The 27,908-nt window shown below is 41.2% G+C and overlaps 1 protein-coding gene across 3 annotated transcripts; it reads left to right on the top strand.

Moving 5' to 3' along the window:
* The first annotated feature begins 212 nt into the window (after positions 1–212).
* On the top strand, positions 213–17,190 carry LG05H1orf116 (linkage group 05 C1orf116 homolog). Of its 3 annotated transcripts, none has more exons than XM_048495785.1 (4): positions 213–307; positions 12,476–12,632; positions 14,049–14,223; positions 15,090–17,190. In XM_048495785.1, exons 2-4 carry the CDS (start codon positions 12,519–12,521, stop codon positions 16,535–16,537), a joined length of 1,737 nt encoding a protein of 578 aa, XP_048351742.1. In that variant the 5' UTR covers positions 213–307; positions 12,476–12,518; the 3' UTR covers positions 16,538–17,190. The 3 variants fall into 3 exon arrangements, with proteins under 3 accessions (XP_048351742.1, XP_048351743.1, XP_048351744.1); XM_048495786.1 differs by lacking the exon at positions 213–307 and adding an exon at positions 342–405; XM_048495787.1 differs by lacking the exon at positions 213–307 and adding an exon at positions 450–564.
* Positions 17,191–27,908: the final 10,718 nt, after the last annotated feature.

Raw genomic sequence — 27,908 nt, 5'->3', positions numbered from 1 at the left:
CCTTAACTTCTTATGCTTCACCTCTGTCTGCCAAGGTTTAGAACTGAAAAATGTAGTTGGCCAAGAACTCTTTTAATCACTCCTCCCCCTTCTTTTGGGAACAGCTGGAATGGGGAGTTTGGAGGAGGATGTGTGATTGGTTGGGAGTCAGCAGCAGGGTGGAGTGATGACAGGTAGAGGAGGAATTTACCTGTCTAGCTAAGTCAGTGGGAGGTCAAGAAGAGAGCAGAGCAAAAGGCGCAGCTTGTTTGGTGGTGCTGGGGCATAGCAGAGTACTTAGAGTTTATTTTTTCATTTCCTTTGTCAGGTGAGTTAAATGCTAACCAAACTATGTTTGCTCAGGATAAGGAGTGTTCTTGGACAGTGGGGCAAATAGGTGACAGGTAGCTGGTTTTGGAAGAAGAGGTTGGTATACTTTTGTTGTCTGTCAATATGTTGCTTGCTGCTGTTCCTGCTGAAATCTTTGGGGTGTTAGAGAATTATAGAAAGGTTGTTGCTTTCCGGTGAAAATAAGCCATACATAACTGAAGTTGTTACTTTGCTAAAGCCTCTTAGATTAAATGGGTAAGTGGAAATGTTCTCTTTTCATATTTGCCACTCAGAAAAAAATGAGGAATGTATGTTTTATCTTCAGTAGGATAGAAGGTTAGCTTAAAAACTGTGGTGAGATTTGGTATCCTTCCCCCCCCACCCCACAATTATACATTTGTGATCAGTGATAGGGACACACAGACAGCTGAAATATGCAGCAGCATGTGGCATTCCAGTCCCTTTTCCTATACAGGGTTTGAAAGAAATCATTTTAACTTAACTCTGTGTTAGCCTGGAAAGGATTGTAAATTAAGTGCAGTTAAACGAGTTGAGTGTGTATGTGCTGTAGTGTGATCCTGTGGAGCTAGTATTGTGGTGAACCTGAGCTGTAATTGACAGTCTTTAGATATGGCTCTTTTGTGTGTGTAAAAGTACCTGCATATTTGGGGGCATGCTCTGTGTACTTTCAGCACCTTCTGTATTTTGGGCAAAACACTACAGCAGGAGTTGACAAATGGGTTGAAGTGATGACTATCCAAATGCAGGTGAATTAAAATAGTTGTGTTCTTGCACCCTTTCCTTTTATTAGAATGTTGCTTATTAGAAAATATAGGCAGGCATGGCACAGAGATTTATTATTTTTTTAAATATATAGTCCTTACACAGGGACAGTGGTTTACATTGGAGTTCCTTGGTCAGATTTTCATGCACACGAGTGTCTATGAGACAGAATCCCGACAAAATAAACTACTAGTTATTTCCTGACAATAAAATTATGTTAAATGGTCACCTTAAGGAACTGATTTTGCAAGGACAAGTAGCATGCTTCTGGTAGTTATTGTCTAACTATGGCAGGCTAAATTCCAGTACCATCACGGGCACTGTTTCAGTAGTACATGAAGGGCTGTGGCTCACTGGTAGATCATCTGCTTGGCATGCAAAAGTTCCCAGGTTCAATCCTCAGCATTTCAAGGATCTGGTCTAGGCGTCCTGCTGATGTGAAAGACCTCTGCTTGAGAACCTGAGGAGCCGTTGCCAGTCTGAGTAGGAAATACTGACCTTGGTGGTCCAAGGATCTGATTCTGAATAAGGCAGATGCATGTGTATATGTGTGCTGTTTTTTGTCCAGTAGAGATGGTGGACATTTGTGTCAGTGTGGTTGGCTCACTTGGTTTCCAGTTCAAGAAACTTGTTTTTTGCTTAAATGAATGAGTTGATCAGCATTCCCAAAAGTCTGACAATTTTATTTGCAGTAATAATGATCCAAATTGGTAAGTGTACTAGCAAGTATATAAGCATAGGACGACTGCCTGAATTGATGTACACCTGGAAAATTTCTGTAGCATTATGGCTCAAAAGCAAGTGCAATGCTGAAATCTCATCTGGACAGGGCCTAATTGTGGGGGGGGGGGGGAGTCAGTGTAGTTCATCTGATTGTAACTGGTGGAATATAATGTAAACTTGGCAGTTAAAGTACCTCACTGACCCTATGCCCATGAGCAGGAGTGCCACAAGAAAAGTTCTGTATGGTTTATGATCCATTAAGCTGAATATAGTCGATTGTATTGCAGCCTGTTGGATGCATGGCAGTCCTCCAGTCCAGGAAAGATGATCAAACTGTTGGTTCGTTCTGTTCAACCTAATGGGTTAGAATTCATTCCAGTCTGTTAGAAATCTTGGGAAAGTGCTAGAGAGTCAAGGCTTTTAGTGTTTATTTTTCACTGAAATACTGGTATTTGTAAATTTGGTTGGAAAACCGGTTGTTGTGGGCTTTCCGAGCTGTGTGGCCATGGTCTGGTAGATCTTGTTCCTAACGTTTTGTCTGCATCTGTGGCTGGCATCTTCAGAGGTGTATCATAGAGAGAAATGTGCACACTTCGCCAGCCACAGATGTAGGCAAAACGTTAGGACAAGATCTACCAGATCACGGTCACACAGCCCGGAGAGCCCACAACATCCAATTGAGTCCGGCTGTGAAAGCCTTCGACAATACATTGGTTGGTAAATGTTCATGTTTAGTTTCAGTGGAAGGGCAGTGCAGAAGTAAAAATGGGAAGAGACTTTCTGTTCCCCTTGGCACTCTTAGTCTGTTGCTTTTGGAGTCGTTTATGGATATGGTGAATGACTGTAGAAAGGAAGGCTTTCTGTATCTTGTGGAAATATACCTTTAAATTTGTCAGTAAAGCAATATTTTTATGCCTCTGCTTAGGAATGGATACTGAATTCCATTTATGTTAATATTGTGAACAAGCCTAGTATAATCCCCCCAGACTGGTGACCTAGAAGAATGCAGCACCACTAAGAAGCCAGCTGTAAAGCAAGCAATCTCATCTTTTGACTCTGTAAAAAAACAAAACTAAACAAAACTCAGCAATACAACTTGTGCTCTGTAGGCTGTGTGGGTTAATCTTTAATTCCTGGCTCTGCTCTGGCACTGGTTCACTTAAATACTTCTTATCTTCCTGTGTCTAATGGCCCTTCCCTCCCCATTGGAATTTAAACAAATTGGCTAAAAAAGATTTGACATTTCATACAGGATTAAAGGTCACAGAGTGAGAACTGGCAATACTCTTTTCTTGCATTGGCTCATGTATGCATGGCTGATCACTTAACAGTGAAGTTGTGTGTAGAGTTATTTTAGTCTAAACCCACTGAAATAGGTGGTTTAGACTAGAATAACTCTGCATAGGATTACATTGTGTTTGGCACACCCCTAGTTTTACTTCTTTAATAAGCAGCAATGGAATATATTTTTCTGCTATGTCATTTGTACACATCCAGTATCTCTGAACTGTTGATTGTTAGTTAATATGTAATGTTTCAGATTTTTCAGGCTATGAATAACTGTACCTTTAGTAGCTCTTAAATCGTGTCCTTTAGAACATTTGGGCTCTGAGTTCTCAAATGCCCGACAAATTTAGATGTGTGATTTAATGTGCCTTTTGAACAATAATGAACAGTCACTGGTGAGCTGTACTGTGACCTTATATGGACCATTCAATCCAAGATACGGTGTCTCAAACGTTCACATCTTTTTGGATGCATGTTTGTTCCTCCATGTTTTAGAAGGGAGATGTAGGGTTTACACTTAGGATTAGCAATGACATTTTGGTATGTCTCTGAGGCATTGTCCTAATTATACATTTGTACATTACCTCAATAAGCAAATAAGCAAATTATTATTTTGATCAAATAACCACATATTGAGCTCTGTGCAACAGAACCTTCCTGCCCTCTTCTTGCTCAAGTCACGGGTACCTCTCAAAATCTGCTCTGGAAGATTTGAGGGTCACTCTGTAACAGCATGCAGTGTAGTATATGAGTGCAGCTGTGGGGGTGGCAGCGACTTCTGTTTGTACAAACTTGTATCATGCTATATCTTAAAAGATATATTAGGATATCTGCACATGGAAGAAGGACAGTGCTAATATATTATAACTGCTAATTACAAAAACAGTTTTGTTCCCCATTCCTTCCTTTCTCTATTCCTTGTCTTTCTATTGTGACTGTTTCCTTGAAAAATACAGTTGGCCAGGAAAGTTTCTCCCCAGGAAGTATTGGGCTAGTCCATAAGATAAGACCAGTGGTTTTGCTTTGTAACAATAAAAGGGTGTCAGTATTTATATATACGGATGTGTCAAGGTCCAGGAATTCTTCTCTCAGGACTTGCAAAAGCCCCCCCTCCCCCCGTACTCTCCAGATGCCAGAACTTAGCACTGCCGAGTGCCATCCCACAAAAAGCCCTGGTTAAGACACAGGCCCCTTCCGCACATGCAAAATAATGCGTTTTCAAACCACTTTCACACCTGTTTGCAAGTGGATTTTGCCATTCCGCACAGCTTCAAAGAGCATTGAAAGCAGTTTGAAAGTGCATTATTCTGCATGTGCGGAATGAGCCAAAGATAAGATGAATGCATATTGGTAAATAATTTCAGTAAAGTACTGAAAATAGTGTGTGTGTGGGGAAGGGTGTCCTCCTAATATTGCTTAAGTTTCATTGATTCTTTGGTACAAACAAGTGTTCACTTTAAAATCTAAGATAAAGTTTAGGCTCCTTCTGCACAGGCAGAATAATGCACTTTCAATCCATTGTCACAACTGTTTACAAGTGGATTTTGCTATTCCGCACAGTAAAATCTAGCTGCAAAGTGGATTGAAAGTGCATTGCAGGTGGATTATTCTGCATGTGCGGAAGGGGCCAGAGTTTACTAGCCACCTGACATTGGGGAGGGTCTGCAGTAGGAAGTAAAAGGCAAAAAGATTACTAATTCCACTAATCTATTTTGGATCCAACGAATAAGAAAGGTGTAGCATAGTAACAGAACAGACTGAGTTTCTTTTCCTCAAGCTACCAGCTTTTGAAACTTACAAAAACCTGGTGTGTGTGTTGATCATAATTCAGCTGGGGGGGGGGGGGGGAAGAATCAATGAATCTCACAAAGGTATGCCATACATAGCTCACTTTTGCAGCAAACGTGATAGTTGGTAGGGGAAAATATCTCTGCAACAGAATGGCTATTTGAGGAAAGATGGTTGAAACAAAAAAAAAAACCCTGCATAATTAGTAGCTTACCTGTTTTAACTGTTCCCTGTCCTAAAATCATCACTTTTATTACAAAACTAGTTAGAGGTGGGGCTGGGATACATGTAAATTGACCGACACTGAGTCTAGATGCCAAAGTCTAATTTTATGAAGGTCAGGTTCATGGCCATCACCTGCAAAGTTTTATAGTTTCTATACAGTTAAGCCTTTAGTGAGGTCTGTCACTGGAAAGAAAAACTATGAATGATCCATGTTACTGGAAAGAAATTATGTGTGGAGGAGTTTGTGTGTTTGAGGATATCTCATATCTGATGTTCCCATCAAAGGATATCACATGGGAACTATACTTCCCAGGAGACCTTGTAAGCCCCAAGGTCTCCTGGGAACTGTAGTTCCTCAGGCCGTTTTTAGCCTGTACTGTGAACAGGCCTTTTTTCAGTCTGAAAAAGTTCTAGGAAAAGGAAAGGAACTAAGGTAAGTGTGGGAAGGAGAGGTGGGGGTGGGGTGCCGCAAGAGGGAGCTGTGGGGGGTGCCACAGGGGAGAGGGAAGGGGGAGGGGCCTGGGGTGATTTTATCTATGTTGGTTACCTAGCTAGCTAACTGTTAATCACCATCTTATCCAATTCTCTACTGTAAGTGTTGAGTTCTGGAAATCAATCCATGCACCCCAGCCTGGTCACTTTCTTGATCCTCGCCTGAGGTACTGGGATTAGTTGTTTTTAATGGTAGCTTGTGGTGAACCATTCTGGTAGATCTTAACAACTGAATATAGTCTGTCTCTTACACTTACAGCCTCTTACTTTAAGTCCCCAAGTAGGACATATTCTTTTAGGACTTTCCCAGGCCCTGTTGAGAGCAGGCAAGATGACCAGTAGGTGGGCTTGTCAAATGGATTACACCTTGTAATGAGAGTTGTTTCTGTATTGTTGTGCAGTAAAGTTCATTGGAGTGATGACATATTTGTACATCTATTTTTAATAGTTCCTTTAGCACACAGTTACTAATAAAATGACTTCATTTGCAAAGCAGCTGTTCAGGACTGCTGAGCTTGTAAAGAGGGAGTAGGCTCCCATCTTGTACCGCATGACTGAACAGAGGTAGAGCAGAGGAGTGGAACTGGAAACGTGTCTTACAGGTTACAGAGCTTGTGGCTGCATCTTCACAAGGAATCATGGCCTAATGCAGTGAGCACAGCTTGGGGAGGGAGTGGTAGGAAGAGACCAAAGTACATGTTGTCCTTGCCTCTGCTGTGGGTTTTTGCAGAATAATCTTGGTCTAGCCCATTAGATGCTTGATTAGAAGCTGTATGATGCCCCCCATCCCCACCCCATGTGATAGCTTGAATTTAAAGAAAGATAACCCTGGAAAGATTGCCTATAGATTTATAAAACTTGAGAAGAGGTGTTTTTTTTAAAAGTAAGAATCCTGCAGGAGTGCCTATCCCTCTATATAGGAAGGATCAAATAAGGAGAGGGTTAAGCAGCAGGGTGAAGGCACATGGCAACTGTTGAGAGCTCAATGGGCGGGGCTGCCTTTGCTCTACAACTCTAAACCAGGGGTCTGCAACCTGTGGCTCTCCAGATGTTAATGAACTACAATTGGCCATGCTGGCAGGGGCTGATGGGAATTGTAGTTCATGAACATCTGGAGAGTCGCAGGTTGCAGACCCCTGCTCTAAACTTTCCACTGAGAAGACAGGCTATGGCTGTAGCTCGTGCTGATTAAGGTGACCCAGTACTATGATATACACAGGATTTCAGGTTTGGGGCCGACCCATGGAAATGTGTAAGACTATATAAATCCCATAATCCCATACTTCAACCTTTTGCTGTCCTGGGCAAATTTTAGTTTGGTGTCTTTAAACCACAGTTTGAAATAGATCTGCAAATCATAGTTCTTCTAACCCTGGTTGGCTCTAATGCAAATGTGATATTAGATACAGCAAACAGTGGGAAAAAGGGAATTGCACATGCTAAACCAGAATCTAGGACAGGTGCCTGACTTTTAATATGCCAGTGATTTATTTTATGGCACTCACATTATACAATTCAGCTCTGTTTCCCAAAAGGTCTCTGTTGAGCCTTTCACCTTCTTCTTTGCTGTACGTTCCATCCCCTCCTTCCACATGCCACTGGGCTTTCCTTCCCAAATGTAGCAATTAGATCTGCACAAAATGCAAAGCTTACACTTTGCTGATTCTCAAATGATGAAGAGTCTGGTATACAGAATGAGTGTACTAAACTATGTGAGGGTGCCTGTTGTTTCTCTCTGATTGGCCACCTTTTGTGCAGGTTTTTGTTAGCTTAAGTCAGAATGGAGCTGAAGTTGTTTTGACAAATGTGTTCTCAAGACTTTGTTTGCAAATTAGAGGAAAGAGGGTCACTTACGGCAGCAGGCTGCTGAGTGAGAAGTCTGGTTGAACCCTCATGTGCTGCTGAGTTTCTCCTGTAAATGCCCTATCCAAACCTGTTTTTGTTCTTGGTCCAGGATTCTCTTCCCATGTCTTAAATTTAAAATTCTCGATGAACCCTATTCTAGATCTGTGAACATCTCTCTCTCTCTCTCTCTCTCTCTCTCATGTATGTGTGTGTGAGAGAGAGTGCCATTGGCTCCCTTCTGTGCTGTTCCTGATCTGACATCTTACCACACTCCCTGCTGCTCTTTGCTCATAAGGGGCAACCAATCTGTTTTTCCCAGTCTGACAAATAGCAGCTCACAATCTTTTTGCACTTTTCACCTGTAGCTGAGATTAGTGTGCTTAGCCTTTGCTTATCCCACAGTACGAATGGAAGGTGATTGAAGCAGGAGCCCTGATGAAGCTAAGCAGGTCTAGGTCTGGTCAATACCAGGCTGAGAGATCTTGTAGAAATCCTGCCTAAGCCATCTTGAGTTCCATTGTGGAAGAAAGGTGGGATGTAAAGGCGGGAAACAAATGAAGACAGGAAGGGAACAAAAGTACGTACTTGTCCCCTCCTCCCTAAGACATGTTTCACATCACCCTGAAATTGTCGACGAAACGTCGACCAGCACAGCCATCATCGCAAACTGAACCAATGCCTTTTTTTCTTTTTTTAAAAAAATGGTTTCTGATTGAAATGCTGCATGCCCAATGCGCACGACCCGCAGTGCCCTGATTGGTCCATGTCACCATGTGCGGCAGGAAATTCAAACCCACAGTGACCCCTAGCTTCCCCACTGCCTCGCTCTCCCCCATGGTCACCACGGGGTTTTCAGAACTGTTGCTCGACCAACCAGGGGGAGAAATGATGCGCGCTGAGGAGGACGGAGAGCAGCAGAATCAGGGTTGCTGTGTTGCTGCCACTTATGTAGTGGGGAATGCAGCAGGCCCCCGGTTTATGTGCCGCAACTACCGCGGACAAAAGGTGAGTGGGGAAACGACCATTATCTATACCCCAGCATGAAACCAACACAACAAAACTGTCTGGATGGGCTCTCTTTAAAAAGAAGTCATATTTTCCTACCAGTATTGTGATTTCTGTCCCAAAGAATGTGAGAGATGTCTAAGGTACACACACACATCGGCTGAATCCCGACCGGAAAATTCAATCTAGATCAAACCAAGTTTGAAAATAAACTGCACCTTTTCAGCGAGGTTTCAACCTCCCCACCATAGCATGTTTCCAGTGAAGACATCTAGGTCTAACTCGGATTTAAGAAATGTAACAATCTCCACTACTACGCGATTGGCTTGATGGGTCTTTCCTGATTGGCTGTCGTGCCATGTTGGGGCGGGATCTTTTTTTCTCCCGCAAAAACATGCTTACGCTATGACGTCAGCACGTTTCCCCCACCCAAGTTTCTGATTTGTTATCGTTCTCTCGTGCTCTCATGAGAATAGAACCGCACACACTGATTGGTTGTAAGGCATTTGCGTCACGCTCCATGGAGGGAAATTTGAACCAAGATTAGACCCCCGATCCTCCTCTCCAAACTGGATTGAAGATGTGTTTTTTGAAAAAGTAGTACCATATAAACTTGTGTATAAGCCGACTCGTGTATAAGCCAAGGCACCTAATTTTACTACCAAAACCTGGAAAAACGTATTGACTCGCGTATAAGCCGAAGGTGGGAAGCCGGGAGGCAGAGGGAGCTCCTTATTTGGGCAGTGACTCTCCCTGATGTCATTGCCCAAATAAGGAGCTCCCTCCACCTCCCGGCTGCCTGGGGAGGTGGAGGGAGCTCCTTATTTGGGCAATGACATCAGGGGGAGTCACTGCCCAAATAAGGAGCTCCCTCTGCCTCCTGGGATTTGAAGAAGCCCAGCCAGCCAGGGTTCCCCTTCACCCTCCAAGGAGGGCAGCAACAAGCGGCTTTTGCAGCTGCAGGGAGGTCGTTGGCAGAGGCCTGAAGAGCTGCCTGGTAAGCAGTGACTCGTGTATAAGCCGAGGGGGCATTTTTTAGCCTTAAAACAGGGCTGAAAAACTTGGCTTAGACGCGAGTATATACGGTACTTTCAAGCAGGTTCGGCAAGGACACAGGATAAGGGGAAGAATGAGCACCAGAAGTGGGATAAATCCTTGTTTTTCAATCAGGCAGTGGGGAGTTCTTCCTGAATCCTTGATATTTCACATGACTATCATGCAATTAATTGACCACGGGGAATTGACCATCCACACCCTGGCCTCTGCCCTCAGTAAATAAGCACATGTTTCCTATAGTTTCTGATAGCCTTGAATTATTTAATGATCTGTGCTTTTCCAGTGTTAGTGGCTCCTAATTTGTAATGCTTGCTAGATTGTCTTAAGGAGTTTATCTTCTGTAAGTTGGCCTATCATAAACTTGGAGAATGACAGGAAATCGCTGCATTATCAGTCAATGAAAGTGATGGGCAATAATTTCAGGACAAATAAAAGGAAGTACTTTCAGTCAACACAGTTATTTTTCTGGAAGCAAATGTCACTGGATGTGGAGATCAACACTGGCTTAAGTGGATTTTACATAGGGATTAGACAGATTCATGGGAATAGGTCTATCAACAGGCATTACACAAGATATTTAAACAGCCTTTCAAGGCACTGAATACCAGTTTGGGGGGAATGCAACAGTGGGAAAAGGCTCTTGGTTTCAGGTCCAACTTGTGTGTTCACAGAAACTTCTGTATTTTGGGAAATTAGATATTTGCACAGATCAGCAGTGGATCTGATCCAGGATGGTTTGTTTTTAGTTTGTATGGTATACAAACTCATGGCAGAGCTCATGTGGCAGAGCTTTGGCCTTGCCTGGTAACATCTTCAATAATCATAGATGGATCTATTGGATGTATTGTTTCTTTATATACAAAAAATGACAGGTTTATCGGCAATCACTCAAAGCCACCCTTTCTGCCCTTTTGTATTTGTTGCTGATCCAAATGATAGATACTGAACTCGACAGAAAGTAGTATTAAGGAGAACTTCAGAAGCTGTTGGGTATGGGCTCATTGGGCCTCTCTACAGTTGATCTAGTTAGGGAACTGGAACAGCAAGAGGAAATGATAATTGCCAGAATACCAAAAGGAGAATATATTTTTTGTCACAAAGGCTCTTAGAAATGTTCGCAGGGTCTGTGATGCTGGTAAGCAAACAGGAAGTTTGTAAATAGTCTTTTAGGGTCCTTTTTGCCCATGCACATTGTAAATACCATCTACCTCATACAGCCAATGTGAGATAATTGTAAATATGGTGCCAGGCATGGTATGGCATGGCCTGGCAACTGGTGAAAGATGCTGGGGTGGCCATCCATCACAACACAGTGATATCACTTCCGGCATGACCCAGAAGCACTGGCACTGGGGTGACACTCTAGTGCTTGTCCCAAAACTCTATGGGCCTTCACAGTCATTTCAAAGAATTACCAGGAAGTTTCCCTTCCATTAATGGGCATTTGATAAGCCTAATTGTAAAAACATAGTTTTGATACAATTATGCAGAGCTTGTGGGAGGGGGAGGGCAGAATATAAAATTAAGGGAGCTAAGCAAGGCACTACTGGTATGTGGCTATAAATTCAGTAGCTCCACTACTGAGTGGGAGGGAAAGCAAAATGTGCCCCAGGCACAGGTCATTGAAAACGTTTGCAAAATGTTTTCAGTCACCTTTGCTTGTTTACACTCATCTCAAAATGATATTGGCTGCCATTTTGTGTTCGTTTTTGGACTTTTTTGATGTTTTCATGGATTTGATTCTTCAATGGTTTGTGCTGTGATTCACCCCAGCATGTGTAATCAAAGGCTCAAGGAACTAACCCTCCAAAATTTAAAAACAACAACCAGAACTGATGAAATAAACAGGCAAAACAGCTTACCAGAGCTGTGCCAGGAGGAACTGCACCCGGGGCACATGTATGCCCTGCCCCTCTGTCATGCCCCCACCACACCCCCACCACACCCACACCCCAGCGTGCACCCAGTGCAATACGCCCCCTCCCCGACTTCTGCAGCTGATGCAAACTCAGAAGCCAATAAGAAAGTCCAGGGACAGTGAGGAAACATTTTAAAGAGATAAGCACAGCAAGTGAAAACACTGTGAAAATGTTTCCACAAAAGAATCACTAAAGAAGAGGATGCAAATAAAATGTTTTCAGGCTGAAAATAAAATGTTTTTTGGGGAAAAACCATGTGAAACTCCACAGAAGAAATATTTTATTTCCTGTTTCCTATTTTATTGGTTGTGCAGAAAGGGCCATGATCTGTTACCATAACCTACCTTGCAGTATTATTGTGAGGATAATATCGGGGTGGAGAAGATTAAACACCATATATGCTACTCTGAGCTTCTTAGACGAAAGATTGGATATATATGTGAGGGACAGAATGTACAGAAATGTATGGTATACATTGAGATAACAATTATTAGCCTGTCCGTTCTATCAGCAAGTCACTTGATTTCATATCATGTTTAGACTGGGTCTGGGTGGTAGGATGAGGGAGAGGGGACCCTGAGAGAATCTTGGAGCTCTATGTTGACTCTTAATAGTCAAGTGATTTTAAAATGCTTTCAGTTTGTCATGATATTCAGTACATTGCTGAGGGGTATTCGGCAAGTACTGATAAGTACTGACTGATAAACCAAATATCACAAACTAGTAAATTCTATACAGAATTGATAGTGTACTTGTTCTGGTAGACACAAAAAGTCTGTGAATTTGAGGATTGCTTAATATGCTATTGTGTAATATATATAATATATTATACTATTACATATTGCATATATAATATCAAAATATGCATATGGTTTAACAAAGTATTTGCTAAAGATCCCTACATGACACTTAACTATAGAAACTTGCAGTATTTCTTCAGGATAACTTGCTTTTTTTCTAATGTTTGAAAGTCTTGAGCAACCAGAAGAAAGACAGCTGGCTCAATAAAAGTTATGGTGGTCTTGTTTTTCTTTTCTGTCCAGAACTCCTGGATCATATTTGAAGCTATCTTGTCTGGCTTGTGATATGCCTAAGAAGGACCTGTGGGTAGGGACAACTGACCTCGATCCCACAGCAGTTGTTGGCAGCGCAGACGGCTGTGACACTATGATAAGCAATGACTCCAGCCAATCTGAAATGGTAAATTTATTTCTATTCTATCTAAGATGAAGGGTCAAGAAACCACCAAAAACTGAACTTCAGTTTAAAAACTTGGCCAAAAGCAAGGGAATACTTAGTCTTTCTGAATGTACTTCTCTAAAGAGCAATGGCTGAGCCCTACGGGGGAGGGCAGGTTATAAATCAAATAGTGAAATTAAATAAGTGGTTAGTTCCACAAGATTGAGGTCATATAGCATGTAGCAACACTCTCTTAAAAACCCTGTCCCCAGAAATATATACCTTTTCAACCTTTATGGCACCAACATCCATACTTTCAAAGAATCAGCTTGATGTTTGAGCTGTTCGCAGACAAAGCTTGTACATCCCCATTTCTTGAGCACCACCAGTAGAACTAGACATTTGATTTTAAAAAATGTTTATCTTCAGAATAACTACATGTTTGAGAAACTTTAACCACTTTCTCAAGAATGATGTATAAATATGCAAAGTGCTTTCATGTAACTTTCAGAATGGGATGTATTTTTGCCTTTAAGTATGTGAAAGGATGTCTTTACCATCTGCCCACAGTGACATTTTGATACAAATCTATATTGTGCTACAAGGAAGGTGAATTACTTCCTGTTTTAATTGAAATTGTTACATATATGATTCCTACAAATCCATTCTGTTGCATGTTAAAAGGAAACCTGTTTGTATAATTAATAAGGAAATGCTGAATACTCACTATATGACATGGCCTTAACCTTTCACTCTGATCCCTGTAATAAATCTTCACCTTGGAAAACAACAATGACCTGATGCATGTCATGTCTGGCCAACACCATAGCCCTCCCATTCAACTTGCACACTAGGTTTCTGTTTTGTCATTTGGTGCATCACTGTACTGTATCTTTGTGTTCGAAGAACTACAATTTGCAGCAGTATATACAAAATATGTTTTTAAATGTGTTTTGAATTGTTGACATTCAGTCACTTGGAATATCAGTTTGCTTTTTTTAGTGTTTTAAACAATCCTGAAAAGTTTGTAAGCTACTTAAGGAATTTGCAAGTACGTCTTAAACTGTGCATCTGCTGTAAACCAGAAATGTGATATTTAAAATGCTTGTCTCTAACACAGGTAGCTTCAATGGCAAATTAACTTCCTGTTTGATAAGAGGAAATCAGTAGCAGTTTTGTTGACCTTGGTTGTAAAGGTTAGCTCTAATTTCTGTGTTAATATCACAGAGAAACATTGCCATTGACTTACTGCTGTACTGTACTTTCTAGCTATTTATTTCTATAGGAAAACTTGGGGAGGGAAGGTAAAAAAGGAAATTTGATCCATTGCTCTTAACCTTCTTTATGACTCTTTGAGCAATATTGTACAGGTTTTTATTTTTATTTTTCATATAGAGTGACAGTTGCTATGGGTTTTTATTTTTATTTTTAATGTAGAGTGACAGTGGCTATGACTATCTATCTGTGGAGGAGAAGGAATGTCTAATGTTTCTTCAAGAAACACTAGATTTGCTGGATGCTGAAGCAGACAGTGGGCTATCTACGGATGAGGCTGAGATTGCTGAGCCTTCCAGGCATCCACAGACATGGCCTAAGAGAGACAATCCCAAAGGTAAGCTTCTCTGTAACAGAATGTTTCAGCTGAAAAGTAAATGAAGGTAGCTGTTCCTAACTGCATTTTCCAATAGAACAAAGTTTATTTTTTACTACACTATGTTGATTAGGTTATGCTTTTGTCTAACATATTTGAGCTTCATAAAATTGGGGGATGAAGATATTCACATTAAGCGTTGGTTTTTATGCCCTGCTTTTCTGTACTGTAATGAGTCTCAGTTTACAGTTGCCTCCCTCCCTTGTGAGGTAGGTGGGGCTGAGAGAGTTCCGAAGAACTGTGACTAGCCCAAGGTCACACAGCAGGCTTCATGTGGAGGAACGGGGAATCAAACCCAGTTCTTCAGATTAAAGTCTGATTCTATTGATCCCTACAACAAGCTGACTGTCCCAGAGGTTTTCTTCCCACTGGATTGATTTTTGTAATCTTTTAATATGTTAACTTACTAAGCAGGTGAATTGAGTATTTTGTTTGAACCTGGGAAGAGTTGCTATTTTATCATCTCAAGGCAAACAACTTAGACACTTGAGCTTGCCTCATGGGTGTGCTTTCAGGAGAAATAGTTGCCATTAAATAAAATACCTTGCGGTATAACACTGCACTTCTTGTTTTCATCTGCCATCCAAAGTAGAATTTCAAAATGAAAGAGAATTATCATTTTCATGCTGTTTACTTTTTTCTATTCTTTGTAGTCTCCTCCCAAATCTCTCTATATGGTGCTGACGACCACATTCCCCTTTCTGATTTGTTTCCCTCTTAAATAGAAGCACATTCCTTCTCCTAGGCTGAGGTGTTCAGAATTTTTAAAAAATCCACAAAAGGATCATTATTCATTCTTATTTTCCTGTTCCTTCTCAATGTTACAGAACTGGACCATGAAAATCTTGGAAAGCATCAAAAAAATGAACAAAAGAGCAAAAAGAGTGTTTCACATTCTGTTCCTATTATCACAAGTCCAGGCTATCGCAGCCTTCCCAGGAATGTTGGTGTGATAAAGGACCCCCAAACAAACAAGAATTCCTTCACAAAGACAACAGGCTCTAATGACGATGATCTAAACACTCTTCCTCAGTTGCACTTGAGTTCATGGAGGTCACATAATCTCGGGTATGTGGACATACCAAATGACCAACCCAGCATGAGTACACAGGTAAAGACCATCAATTTGGAGTCCGTGGTTATTCCACCACCTGAGCCATTTCAGGATCAGCAAAAAAGCCATTCCACAACAGGCCAGGAGTCACTACAAGATTCCTGTAAGGATCTTGCAAAAGGGGCACCTGATCACTTTGAGGTTAAGAGAAATACTAACATAATAGAGGGTTATGAGGCTAAAGCTGCCCAGCAGCACTCTTCATCAGGGAAGGTGGGACAGACATTTGGAAAAGAAGCTGTTTTAAGACCACTGTCTCCTCAGCCAAAACAGAATATAATTGAAAGCACCCAGGCCAATTATAAAAAACCTACAGTGGAAGAATCTCCCCTGGATTCCAGCTTCAAGCAAGGTCCTCCAACTGCACCGAAGCCCAGGAAGCTACCACCAAATATTATCCTCAAAACCAGCAGAAGCAATACTATGTCACTCACTGTGGACTCCAGTCACAAGATAAAAGTGCTTTCTCCATCAAATGGCAGACCCAGAGCAGCAACAGGTGATTTTTCCACAGAAAAGGTACATTCTCTCCAGAAACAGCAGGACCGAGCCAGGCGAGAGGCTCTTGAGAAACTGGGTCTCTCACAAGATAAAGATCTAGAAGATGATGGTGCCAAAAACTCTGCTCTCTCGAAATCCAGAGAGATTCCAAGGACTAGCAGCAGGGAGAATGTAAATATCGATAACGTTGCTGTGGATAAGAAACCTGAACAGAAGCATAACCAAATTGGAGAGAAAGGCTTCCACCCTATGGAGATCAATGTTCCAGGTATCAAACAGGCACACTTTAAATCCAACACACTGGAGCGATCAGGAGTGGGCTTGAGCAGCTATGTCTCTTCTGGCAGTGAGGATAAGAATAATAAGAACAGTAGCTCACCTGGCAAAACCTCCCTTTTGGACAAGATAGCTCCAAGTTTTCTCAGGAATAACCGGCCACGTACAGTTTCCCTTGGCATTGGGAGTGACTTCACTGATCTAAAGGAGAACAGAATACAGAATTATGAGTTGGAAAATAGTGATAAGCGAAGATCTTACCCACTTCAGAACCCTGCAAAGCTTCCCAGGCCCCCATGTGTCAGTGTAAAAATTACACCTAAAGGGGCCACAGCTGAGGACCGAAAGGAGGCTCTGAAAAAACTCGGCCTGTTGAAAGAGTAAGACTAATGACTAATTGAACACAAAATGGTGTTTTCGGACAGGTGGCTTATTGCTAAAAACTGGACAATCTGTAGTATAAGCGTTGGTTTAGCATGTAGGTATGTCCAGTGGGTTAACCTGCGCTGGTCTCAACTGGCAGCATGAGAACAGGCTTCTCATTCACATTTTTTCCTCTTTATTTTGTTGGAGGTAAATATTTAGATTAATCTTTGCCCTACATAGACATTTGATCACCTGTATAAAATCTCTGTATGTATTGTACATAGTGTTTTATGTGTTGTATATAGTTATGACTCTTTCAATGTAATAAGTAGTTGTTAAACTTGAGGGGGGAAATGTCAGAGGTATAGGCTAATATTATTAGAGCAAACCATGGGCTCTTGGTATATACAGGGGCATTTTGTTAAGATGGTAGCTGTATGGCTAGTACTTTTATTTGATCAATATGTGGATTTTGATTCTGCATTTAAACATCTGGGCCTGCTAATTTGATTTGGAGATGCTGAAACCACCATCAGCACCTGACTAGGTAAACCATAGATTGAAAAATATACGCTGTATGATTCTGTGCATAAGTTTCTCAAAGACCCAAGTACTTGGTAGTTCACTTAGAATGCAGATTCTAGATTTTAAAATAAACAGTGAAACTGAAATTGATTTGTTGTACCGGCTTAGCTGAAAAAATTACTTTTTGCTAAATTCTCAACACTTTTGAAAATGAAAAGTATTTTTAATGTACTAATATTTTTATATCTTAACATGTTATGGCTTTTATGTAGTTGATAATAATTTCTTTGCCAGTTCCAGCCCTAATACCAGCCCTCTTTCCTCAGCTACCCCAACAGGCAGTTTGGGGAAGATGGTGACAGTAGTGGGCCTTTCAACCACAGACTGTCCATCCCTAGCCTATGTGATGCCAAGACTTGAGAAACCTATAATCAACAAAGTTGTTACTGATTTTTTCCAGTACAGACATCTGTGTTTTTCCTCCTCCCCATCCCTCAATGGCTGATCCCCACTCCATGCAGAACTATTTGTACAGCATCATCATGGGATACACATTCCAGGGGCTATGGGGGTCTAATCTGCAAACTATAAGTATTCAAAGTGACTCTGTTGTAAAAGATGTATGAACTCTTGCATAATACAAGGATCATCTTCCTTACAAACAATGCATTAAATTAACATGTTGTTTTCTTGCCATGCTGCTAAATCAGTGATGGTGAACTGATGAGACACGTGTCAAAGGTGACACACCATGACATTTTGGGTGACACACCAATGTTCACCCAACAACTATTCTCCTTGTTTGAGTCATTTTTGTAATTATTTCTTTGTATGATATGTAGCTCCACACATGATTGGACTATATTTTTAAAAGATAAATTAATATGTAAAGAATTGTTTCTATTTTATTCAGAGGGGTGACACACCAACAGAGTCAAGTCAGACATTTTCTGAATTTTTGACATACTAAACCCAAAAGGTTCGCCATAAGTGTCCTAAAACCAAGTTCAACACTGTTAGAAAATTAGGACTCTATTGCAGTGTTGTAATCATTAACAATTAGGTTAAAGTGCTGAAATTACAGGGCATAGTAAATACATACAAAACACTCAATTTCTTCATTTCCTTATTTGGTGTTCTTCACAGGAAGTTGCGTAAAGCATGGATGTAATAATAATGGAGGTATAATCTAATGTTCTCCTATAACTAACATATTTAGAATTTGTTTTTTAGTTAAAATACTTCCATTATATATAGCCTATATGAAGGAGTACAGTATGACAGAAATATGAATCTCTTGCCAAAGTCAGTTATCTTGTTTGGCTTCTTTGAACTGGGTCCTCATTTCTAGCAGTCTACCCTTCCTTAGTAGTTGTTTAGAACTTTGCTGGCTCCTCGACTGTTTTGAATTATAGAAAGGTAAAAATGTTTTACCAATGTTTGGTACAAAACTGTGAGTACTAGATATAGTCTAAGGGTCATTTCACATGCCATTTTGGTTCACTTTGTGGCAATGGACCATATTTTTACTCATTGAACGCACCTCCGAATTGCATTATTGCAAGACCTTTCATCCATTTCATGTGAGATCGTAGTGACTTTTTGTATTCTGCCATATGGTGAGCTAGTCATTTGACTTCCTACATATTAAATTTCACATTACCATGACATTGAAAAATGCTTACAAAATGTTTTTAAAACTGGCTAATGGGAATGGAGGAATTATAGGCAGCTCTTTCGTATATTCTTGTGAGCCAGAGGATGGGAAAAGGTTAAGGGCAGATGGGCGAGTTTCAAACCTATTAGCATGCAATAATGATCTTTATAATATTAGCTCAGAAACAGACTAGGTTGTTTTCTTGTATTTATACTCTGAGAAAGTGAAAATGATTTTTCAATTCCAGTTTACTTCTGACTCTAAAAGAAGAAAAATGCAAATAAGAATAGAACACTGGGTGTGGCCCATGTTTAGAAACACAACATTACACAACAAGTCTCATTGATTTTCATTGCATGCAACTAATAATTTAGTTGCATAAAAATTCTGGTCACATAAATTCCATACTTCCATCATGTAGATGCCATCTTGTTCATAGCAGAACTCATTCACTTACCTTAAATGCATAACTTCAAAAGTTTATTTGCTCAGAACAGTGATTACATTTCACAGTTAGTGTGTTTAGTCATTCCATGTTTTATAAATGTAGATCTTATCCTTCATGCCATCACAATGCAGGAAACTGCCCTGGAAAGGACCCTGGCCACCCTCCCTGCCTTTTACACACAGAAATCAAGCCCTGGAATGCTATGGTTGCCTAGCAATGGTCACTGGGAATCTGTCTGTTAAAGCTGCAGGAGTTCCTTCACCATTTTGGTTTTTTTTTAAACAAACTAACTAACCATGATTATAGTTTTTTATGTCAGATTTTTCGGCAAACTGGGGGTTTGTTCAAGTTTGTAGAAAAAATTTGTATTGGTTGTTCACTACTGCAGTCACTGCATTTAAATATCCTTAGGTGTCGCCAACTTTGCTATTAGAATATACAAGTGGGGACCTGCAATACTTAGGAAAGGATCCCTTCCTCCTCCTAACTTTAATTCCCCTCAGTCAGTGCCAGCTATGGAAGATAAGTGATTCCCCACTAGAGTATTTTGGCCCACGCTTGAGAAATGGATATATGGGGGATAATGATTTTTCCTTTTCACCTGTTCAGAACTGAGATGAGTAAATTCTCAAAACAATCTTCTACTTGCCCCAGTTCCCCTGTCACAGAACTATATCAGTGGTGCTCTCTTATAGCATCAGGTTTGGTTACTGCTATGGCAACCACACTTCTTACTGAAAAACTAGTTTAGCTTTTGTTTAGTGAAGAGTACAGTGAAGTTTAGTAAGAATTTTGGCACATTTTTCTGAAATCTATTCTTTTTAGCAATTGATAGGTGTTAATATTGGGGAGCAGGGGTTGAGGGCTGCACCTGTATCCTTGCAGTGAACACTGATTGCAGGCAGCAGCATGCAGGCATGAGCTTTTGGTCTGTGTTCAAGTTGAACAGAAGCAAACAGCAAAGTGAGCTAGATGTGCATTTGGGAGCATGGTACAACTGCACATGGATTATCATCTGCACTCCATCACTTTCAATGCAGGGTGTATTTGGATCTATATAGTCAAAATATACAGCCCTTCTCTACAAGTTTGGTATTGTCAAGCTAACATAATTTTTGCAAGGCTTAAATTTTTGAACAGTATCAACATTCTTTGGAATCTCCCCCCCCCCCCCGCCCCAAGCTGTGCATTTTGTAGTCTGATAGCACTTTTTTTTAAGGCGCTTTACTTTGGTTATGGCTGGCCGGGATGACCTGGCCTGGCTCTGAGGAGGTGAAACATTTCTCTGACAGAGAGCATGGAGCTGGAGAGCTGAGGCCCCCTCAGGAAATAGTGCCTTGTGCTCTGCTCTCCGTCCCCGCCCTGCCCGATGATGCCCAAGAAAGACCGGTCCACACTTCAGTTCGCAGCAGATTGCAAGCCATGAGACCTACTTCCAACTCAGCATTTGAGGTGGAGGGAACAATCCAATGGGTCTGCTTAAAAGTCAGTGTAAGGTTACCTGTCAATAGACATTAGCCAGACTCCAATATTGATAATGTATTTACTGAAGTTCTATGCAAGGCAAATACTTATAGCCAGATCTGAGTGACTTGGGAAAGCTAGGATGAGATATAGCCCGAACAACCCCCATTCCTGCATCTGGGAAAGGAGCGAAGCATTAGGATGTTTATGTTAGTTAGGTTTACTCAGGAGAGTTTCATTATCACTGATTGCTGGACACTACCACCCGTCTTGGAATTCGGGGGGAGTGAGAGGGGGAAGTACAGACACTGAGAACAGAGGCTGGAAACAGATCGAGACTGATAGCAGCCGAGCACCTGGGAATGGCATTAGATTGCATGATGTCACCATGCCCTCGGGTCCCAAACTCCCAATGGGAGGGCAGCAAGAGACTCAGCTGAACAGGACCATCTGGTACATGACAGTAAGTCCCATGTTATCCCATGGGACTTACTCCTAGGAAAGGCTCACCAAGTTTGCAGTATAGGAGGACAGATTCTACACAACCTGGATCGAGAATGCAGTTTTCAAACTGCTGGAGAACCCTTCGCCCGCTTGCCGTTCTCTCCCACCTCTGATTTGCTGCCTTCCCCAGACCAGCAAGCCAACGAGTCAGTAACACAAGCAGGCCTGGCAATTTCCTGAGCAAGGAACAGATAACATGTTTACCTGTTGTTGTGACCGGCTCTTGAGGAATCCCCCACGATCATGATCCTAAGGAGGCTGCTTACTGGGAAGCAAGCCCCATTGTGTTCAGTGGGACTTCTTTCTGGATTAGCGTAGGCTGGCATGTAAACTCTAACAGATTTTTCATTTGAGAGGCCTTTATGGTCTGGGCATAAAACCACCGACTCCAGGCAGCTGTAAGAGCTGCTGACCGAGGCTGCAATTGCAAGCTATACACATTTGATTTCAGCCCACTCCCTCTTTAGCAACCAGTATAAGCAGCTGTGTCATATACCTTTTGCACAGTCAATATTGAAGTGAAGCTGTCTGCATTTGATTCCAGACAGCTGCATGAATAGTATATTGTTTGCCTTTGAGCAGTGAGCATAAAAGCAGTTGCTGGATCAGCTTTGTAAGCCTTGTCAGTCTCATCATGAAGTGTGGCTTCTGACAGGCCCAAACATGTGGCCTTTTAACACAAGAAAAACTTTATGGTTGGCACAGCTGGGATGTTATACAATTCATGCCTAATGTAAAAATACTTACAGGGCCATACAAAAAGAAGGGGCAGCTACTGGGAGAATCATTGCAAGTGCAGAGAGGAGGGACTAGCCGCAGGACTGGCTCCAGTCTAGAAGGTATTTCTTCTCTTGCCCTCATGTTTGGTTACCAGCCATTAGTAATTTCCACCACATCTTCTGCCAGATCTTTCTTGCCCTAAACCTCTGTGTAACTGTCACCCTCAATCCCCTCCCTCCAGCCTGGTCGGTCTCTCTCTCTCTCTCTCTCTCTCTCTCTCTCTCTCTCTCTTTCACACTTCATCTTTCTGCTTTGCTGTTAGATTACCAACTCCAGGTTGGAAAATTCATTAAGGTTTGGAGATGGAGCCTTGAGAGGATGGGATTTCAGGAAGAGAGGGATCTCAATGGGGTATTGCAAGGGTCTGCAAGCAGAGGCTCAGGAATGTTTCAAGAGCTTTATTGGAACTGTGTCAGCCCAAAGCTCTGATAGCTGAAACTGAAGTTTGGCTCTCTGACCCCTGGTTTATACCTATAAGTTACAACATGGTTTATCCCATAGTCTCCCCGACCCTACCCTTGCATTCCCATAATATCAGCATAATAAAGGATGGTATGAACCGAAGCTTTGTTTTGGGACAGGCGGTTCCCTCCTTCAGAGGAAGGCAGATAAGAGAGAATGGTTAAGCTCTATTGATAGTTACATTGCAAGCAAGGGAGGCCCCCTTGGCCTTGAGCCTTGATGCGGATGTGTGAGATGCCAGGCCAAAAATGGCATGGCCTGACAGGTGTAATGCCATAAAGTCCCTCTTTCAAAGTAGCCATTTTCTACAGGGGAACTGATCTCTGCTGTCTGATCTCTGCTGTCTGGATATCTTCTGGGACCATCTGGGGGTTGTCAACCCTACTGTCCAGCTTTGCCAATTTTCCTTTCAGAGAGTCCCCTCCTCCTTTTCCTTTCAAGGTTGATCTTTTAATAATGATAAAAGGTGGTCTGAATGCCTGCATTAAAAGTGTTTGAGCCAATATGATTGTTCAGATCACTGTGGGGTGAAGAAAAGCACTGTTGTCAAGAACATTTGCTCCTCTCATCATAGTTAATGGATATATTCCCCCTTTATTATACCTGTTAACATAAAGACATAGTAGGATGAAGGTGGCAGAAGAGGAAAATCTTATATTTTAAATGGATATTTAGAGGTATATCTGTTAACTCTGATCAAAAGTTTTGGTGGGTTAATTGAATGGAGTTCAGCTCACCCTAACTGACCCAGGCCAGACTGCATGCCTCACCAGCAATCTTGCCTTCCAATACACAGCACAAAATCACTATTATGTAATTACAAAACTGCATTATTTAATTATGAGTTACCTGGCAACATTTTTGCCCAAACTGGTGAAACAGGAAGGAAGTCTGGAGCCCACTTTTTGATTTCAGTAGTCAGTGGGTGTTCCAAGTGGAGGAACAGGCTGGTGCATGATCAAGTTCCCAGTACTCCTGTGGAAAAAAAAATTGCCGCTACAGGCCACACAATCAGGAGCAACAAGTAGAATTGGAACGTTTAGTGAAACATGCATATTAGCACACTTTCCATACTCTGCACACAGTAAAGACAAAGTAAATTGTGGCAGTCATTACTGCTGTGGAATGGATGTGTGAGGAAGTGGGGGATGATCATTCAAACAAATAAGAACATTGTTTGGATGTACCCACCAATGTACATTTTTTTCTAAGATGTGCTCATTTATATGATGATCTCATTTATACGATCAGCTCATTTATATGATGCATTCCTGCTAGAGGGATATCAGGCCTTTTCAAAACTTTGGTATCTGAGAGAATGCTGTTCTTCCACCACATTTGTTGATAGCTAGGGATGCCAGCCTCCAGGTAGGACCTGGGGATCCCCAGAATTACTTCTCATCTACAGACTACAAAGATCAGTTCCCCTCAAGAAAAGGGATGCTTTGGAGGACAGGCTCTATGGCATTGTACCCCACCGAAATCCCTGTCCTCCTCAGGCTTCACTCCCAAAAGTCCAGGAGTTTTTCAACCTGGATCTGGCAATACTAAGTGTTATGGATTTGATTATTGCGAATGAGTCATTTGGGACTTAACAAAAAAGATCAGTGTTTATGAATTCCTGTGAACGTTTTCCTTCACGGGCCAGTCACCTGCAAGGGTGGGGAGAAACGGGCAGATGGGTGTATGAGAAACAACATAGGGTGTTGAATTTTAAACTTCAACAGATAACAGAGCATTTAGCTGTAGTTTCTAGCCTCGGGGATGGGGGAAGGGAGGGCAGAAATAAATCTCCAGGAATCTAAGGCAGGCTGTACTGTTTGCTCATTGGTGCTTATTTAACTTAACTGTACTATTTTCTTATAGTTATAAATAAAGCAAATATTACAAAGACACCATAAGTCTCCCACGGGCTCTCATCTAAAGAAAACAAAAGCCTTCAGTTCTGATTCTAGAAGTTAACTATATTGAGGGAAGTGTTGCTGTGTTTGTGTAGGTGTTGTGAGCTTCTGCTGGATATTTTTTGCGATATAATTAGTGTCAAATGACACAACTGTCCCTGGCACCATTTTGTAAAATTATTTAAAAATTAGTCTTAAAAATATTTTAAAAGGCTAGGTGCTTTTCCAATCCAATGAAATTCTCAGCCATTTTTGTTTTTTGAACCAGTGGACTCAAGAATGGCCAATCTTATATAGCTATGACATGGCAAAATTATGAACTTTTAAGAAAGTTTTTCAGTTGATTTAATAATCTGAAGGTGGTATATCTGATGATGCTATGATTAAAGTTGTTTAAATAAACACTTGAAAATAATGGGTGTTACAAAATTCTGTCATGGATTTCTACGGAATCTCAGGCCATTTATGCATTCACTAGTATTGTAACTTCAAAGTGAAGGAGAACACACATATGTAAATAGCCTCAGTATTTTGAGTTCCTTCTGTATTATTAAGAGCCAATAGGAATTGAAGGCTTAATTATGAACATTTTCATTGCAAAAACATGGAAGGGAGTTAGACACACCCACCTTTCTCTGAATCACACTTGATTTAGAGGCAGCAAGAAAATCTTATCCCAGTTGATCTGCATAACTCACTTTTAATTGTCTTTTGCTTGTGTGTGGATTTATGTCAGCTAGCCCTCAACTAATTCTGATAATTGCTTATCTGAAAACAAACTGTGGCTATATTCAGACATCATGTGCAAACTCTGGTTTGTTTGCACCAAGACCAAGCCAGGCTTGTACCCTCCTATCCTTTCCCTCTGCTTATGCAGACAGCTGACTGAAGATCCCCTGGTTTGGGGACCTTCAGTTGATTATGATGTCCAAATTCAAGAAGTTAAATTTTTCTGCTTCTTACAAACCGGGATTCTATGCTACAAATTGATCCTGATTTAGGATCTATGTTTGAAGGTAAGAAACCCACTGTAACTTTTCAAACCACTCATATTTGGATATCACATGTCTCAGCTCCTTATGGAAGTAAAGAAGGACGCAGGTAGTGAACATATGAGACCCAGACTGAATTAGGCTTGTTCTCATCTTGAAACATTTGCCAGTGACAGCTGAATGCCTTCTTTGTTTTCACAATAAAGTTTAAGTCAACACATTTATCAGATAGCCTCAGATTCTTTTCCTGAACTGGCCCTTTTGTTTATTGTACTATTTCTCTCCACTTTACTGTGTCTGTTGGGTATTTATTAAATGTCCATCCTGCTGTTCTTTCGGAACTTCAAGGCAGCTAACAAAACTTAGGATTGTTAGACTTTCTTTTGTCTGAGGAAATACACAAAATCACAAGTATTGGGAATCCAAACTTTTGCATTGCAGTTTCATAGTATATTTCAGAGTAGTACAGGTACTTAGGTTCATAGAACCTTAGTGAGCAGATGAACACCATGCAAGGCGCATATAGCAATTACTAGTCTCCCAATGTGGGGCCGCACAAAAGTCAAAAAGATAAAAGCAGATTTGCACTTATTTGTAACAGTTGTTCATTAAGTGATCTTCTATGCAGGCACATATTCCCACCCTCTTGCCCCACTGTGAACTATCTGGAACCTTAGTTTCTTCTGGTCTCTGGAAGCTGGTACAAACTTGTAATTTGCAATGGATTTGCAGTTGTGAACATTCTCCTTCTTTGAATGCATGCACATACACACACACACTTTGGATATATAGTTGAATAAAATTATCTCTTTTGAATATGAATCATAGAATCATAGAGTTGGAAGAGACCACAAGGGCCATCAAGTCCAACCCCGCTATTCAGGAATACACAATCAAAGCACCCTTCATCAAATCATCCAACCTCTGTTTAAAAACCTCCAAAGAAAGAGACTTTACCACACTCTAAATGAGTGTATTCCACTGCTGAACAGCCCTTACCATCAAAAAGTTCTTCCTAATGTTTGGGTGGAATCTCTTTTGCTGTACTTTGAATCCATTACTCCTTGTCCTAGTATCTAGAGCAGCAGAAAACAAGCTTTCTCCATCTTCAACATGACATCCCTTCAAATATTTAAACATGGCTGTATGTCACCTCTTAACCTTCTCTTCTTCAGACTAAACATAGCTAGCTCCCTAAGCCATTCCTCAAAGGACATGGAATCCAAACTTTTTACCATTTTGATCACCCTCCTCTGGACCCATTCCAGCTTGTCAATATCCTTCCTAAATTGTGGTGCCCAGAACTGGACACAGCATTCCTGGTGAGGTCTTACCAATGCAGAATAGAGTGATACTATTGTATCCCACAATCCAGATACTGTACTCCTGTTGATGCAGCCCAGAACTGCATTGGCTTTCTTGGCTGCAGCATCACACTGCTGACTCATGTTCAGTTTGTGGTCTACTAAGACTCCCAGATCCTATAGACATAGATAACTAATGACAAGAAATTTTTTCCTTGTCTCCTTCCCCTCCCGCTCTTAAGTTAGAATAAAGTGTGAAACACTGGTCTGTCTGCACAGCACAAAAAAAGATGTCTGTGAGACATCTTAAAAAGAGGTGACTGCTTTTTTTTCACTCTGAACACCCAAAATAAGATGTCTGGGGGATGTCTTAAAAAGAAGTGGCTTCTGGTTGGTTTTCTGGACAGCAAAGGCATTGGGGGAAAAGTGGATTTTCCTTGCCCAACCGTTTTGTTCTCTGGTCAGTTTCCTTCTCAGCTTGTGACTGACATTTTGAGTGCTCCTGAAGAGATTCTCCCTGCCTCCATTTGCTGAAGGTTGCCCCAGGACGTTTGCTCTGCAGGCTCCAATCCTGAATATCTTTTCAGCCTGAAAAGTACACAGTGATACTCAGCTTATTCTGCCAATTTCAGCAATATATAGTTTCTCTATTTTTTTTTTAAAAAATTGATGAGCTGTCTGATAAGATATGCAGGCAAAAATATGAAAATCTTAGCCATTCAGAAGACGGGTCTACCGCCCATTGAAAAGTATTGGGTAAATCTACTCTTTGCAGACCATCTTAGTTTTTCTGTTTTTCTTTTTATAGTTCAATTATTTGCAGAATGGCTGGCTCACAATAAAATATTATATAAAAAAGAAAACATTAAAATAGGAAAACTATATATTGCCAGAATCAGCAGAATGAGCTGAGTACAGCTATGTATTATTTGGCCTGAAAAAGCATCAGAGCTTGCAGAGCAAACGTCCTGGGGCAACCTTCAACAAATGGCAGCAGGAAGAATCCCTTCAGCAGCACGCAATAGGTCAGGCGCAAGCTGAGAAGGAAACTGACCAGAGAGCTAAACGGCTGGGTGGGAAATATAAGATACTCCCTGAACTCCACGCAGCTAGGCAGGACAAGTCTTACAGGTGGCATAAGGAAAAAGGGTGCACTTGAAGTGTTTTCAAAAAATACATCTTGAGCTGAAATAAGGCCTCCTGAGGACATTTTGGGGGAAAGGCTGTGCGGAGTTCTTTCCCAAGAATGCCTTTTTAAGCGTCCTCAGGATATCACATTTGTGCAATGCAGGATGGATCACTGCCATTCACCCTGCATTCAAGTCTGGCCAAAGTCTGACTATGTAGAAATA

Source organism: Sphaerodactylus townsendi, linkage group LG05 (assembly GCF_021028975.2).
Source record: "Sphaerodactylus townsendi isolate TG3544 linkage group LG05, MPM_Stown_v2.3, whole genome shotgun sequence".
NCBI lineage: Eukaryota > Metazoa > Chordata > Lepidosauria > Squamata > Sphaerodactylidae > Sphaerodactylus > Sphaerodactylus townsendi.
This window is presented reverse-complemented; position numbering and strand designations above follow the sequence as displayed.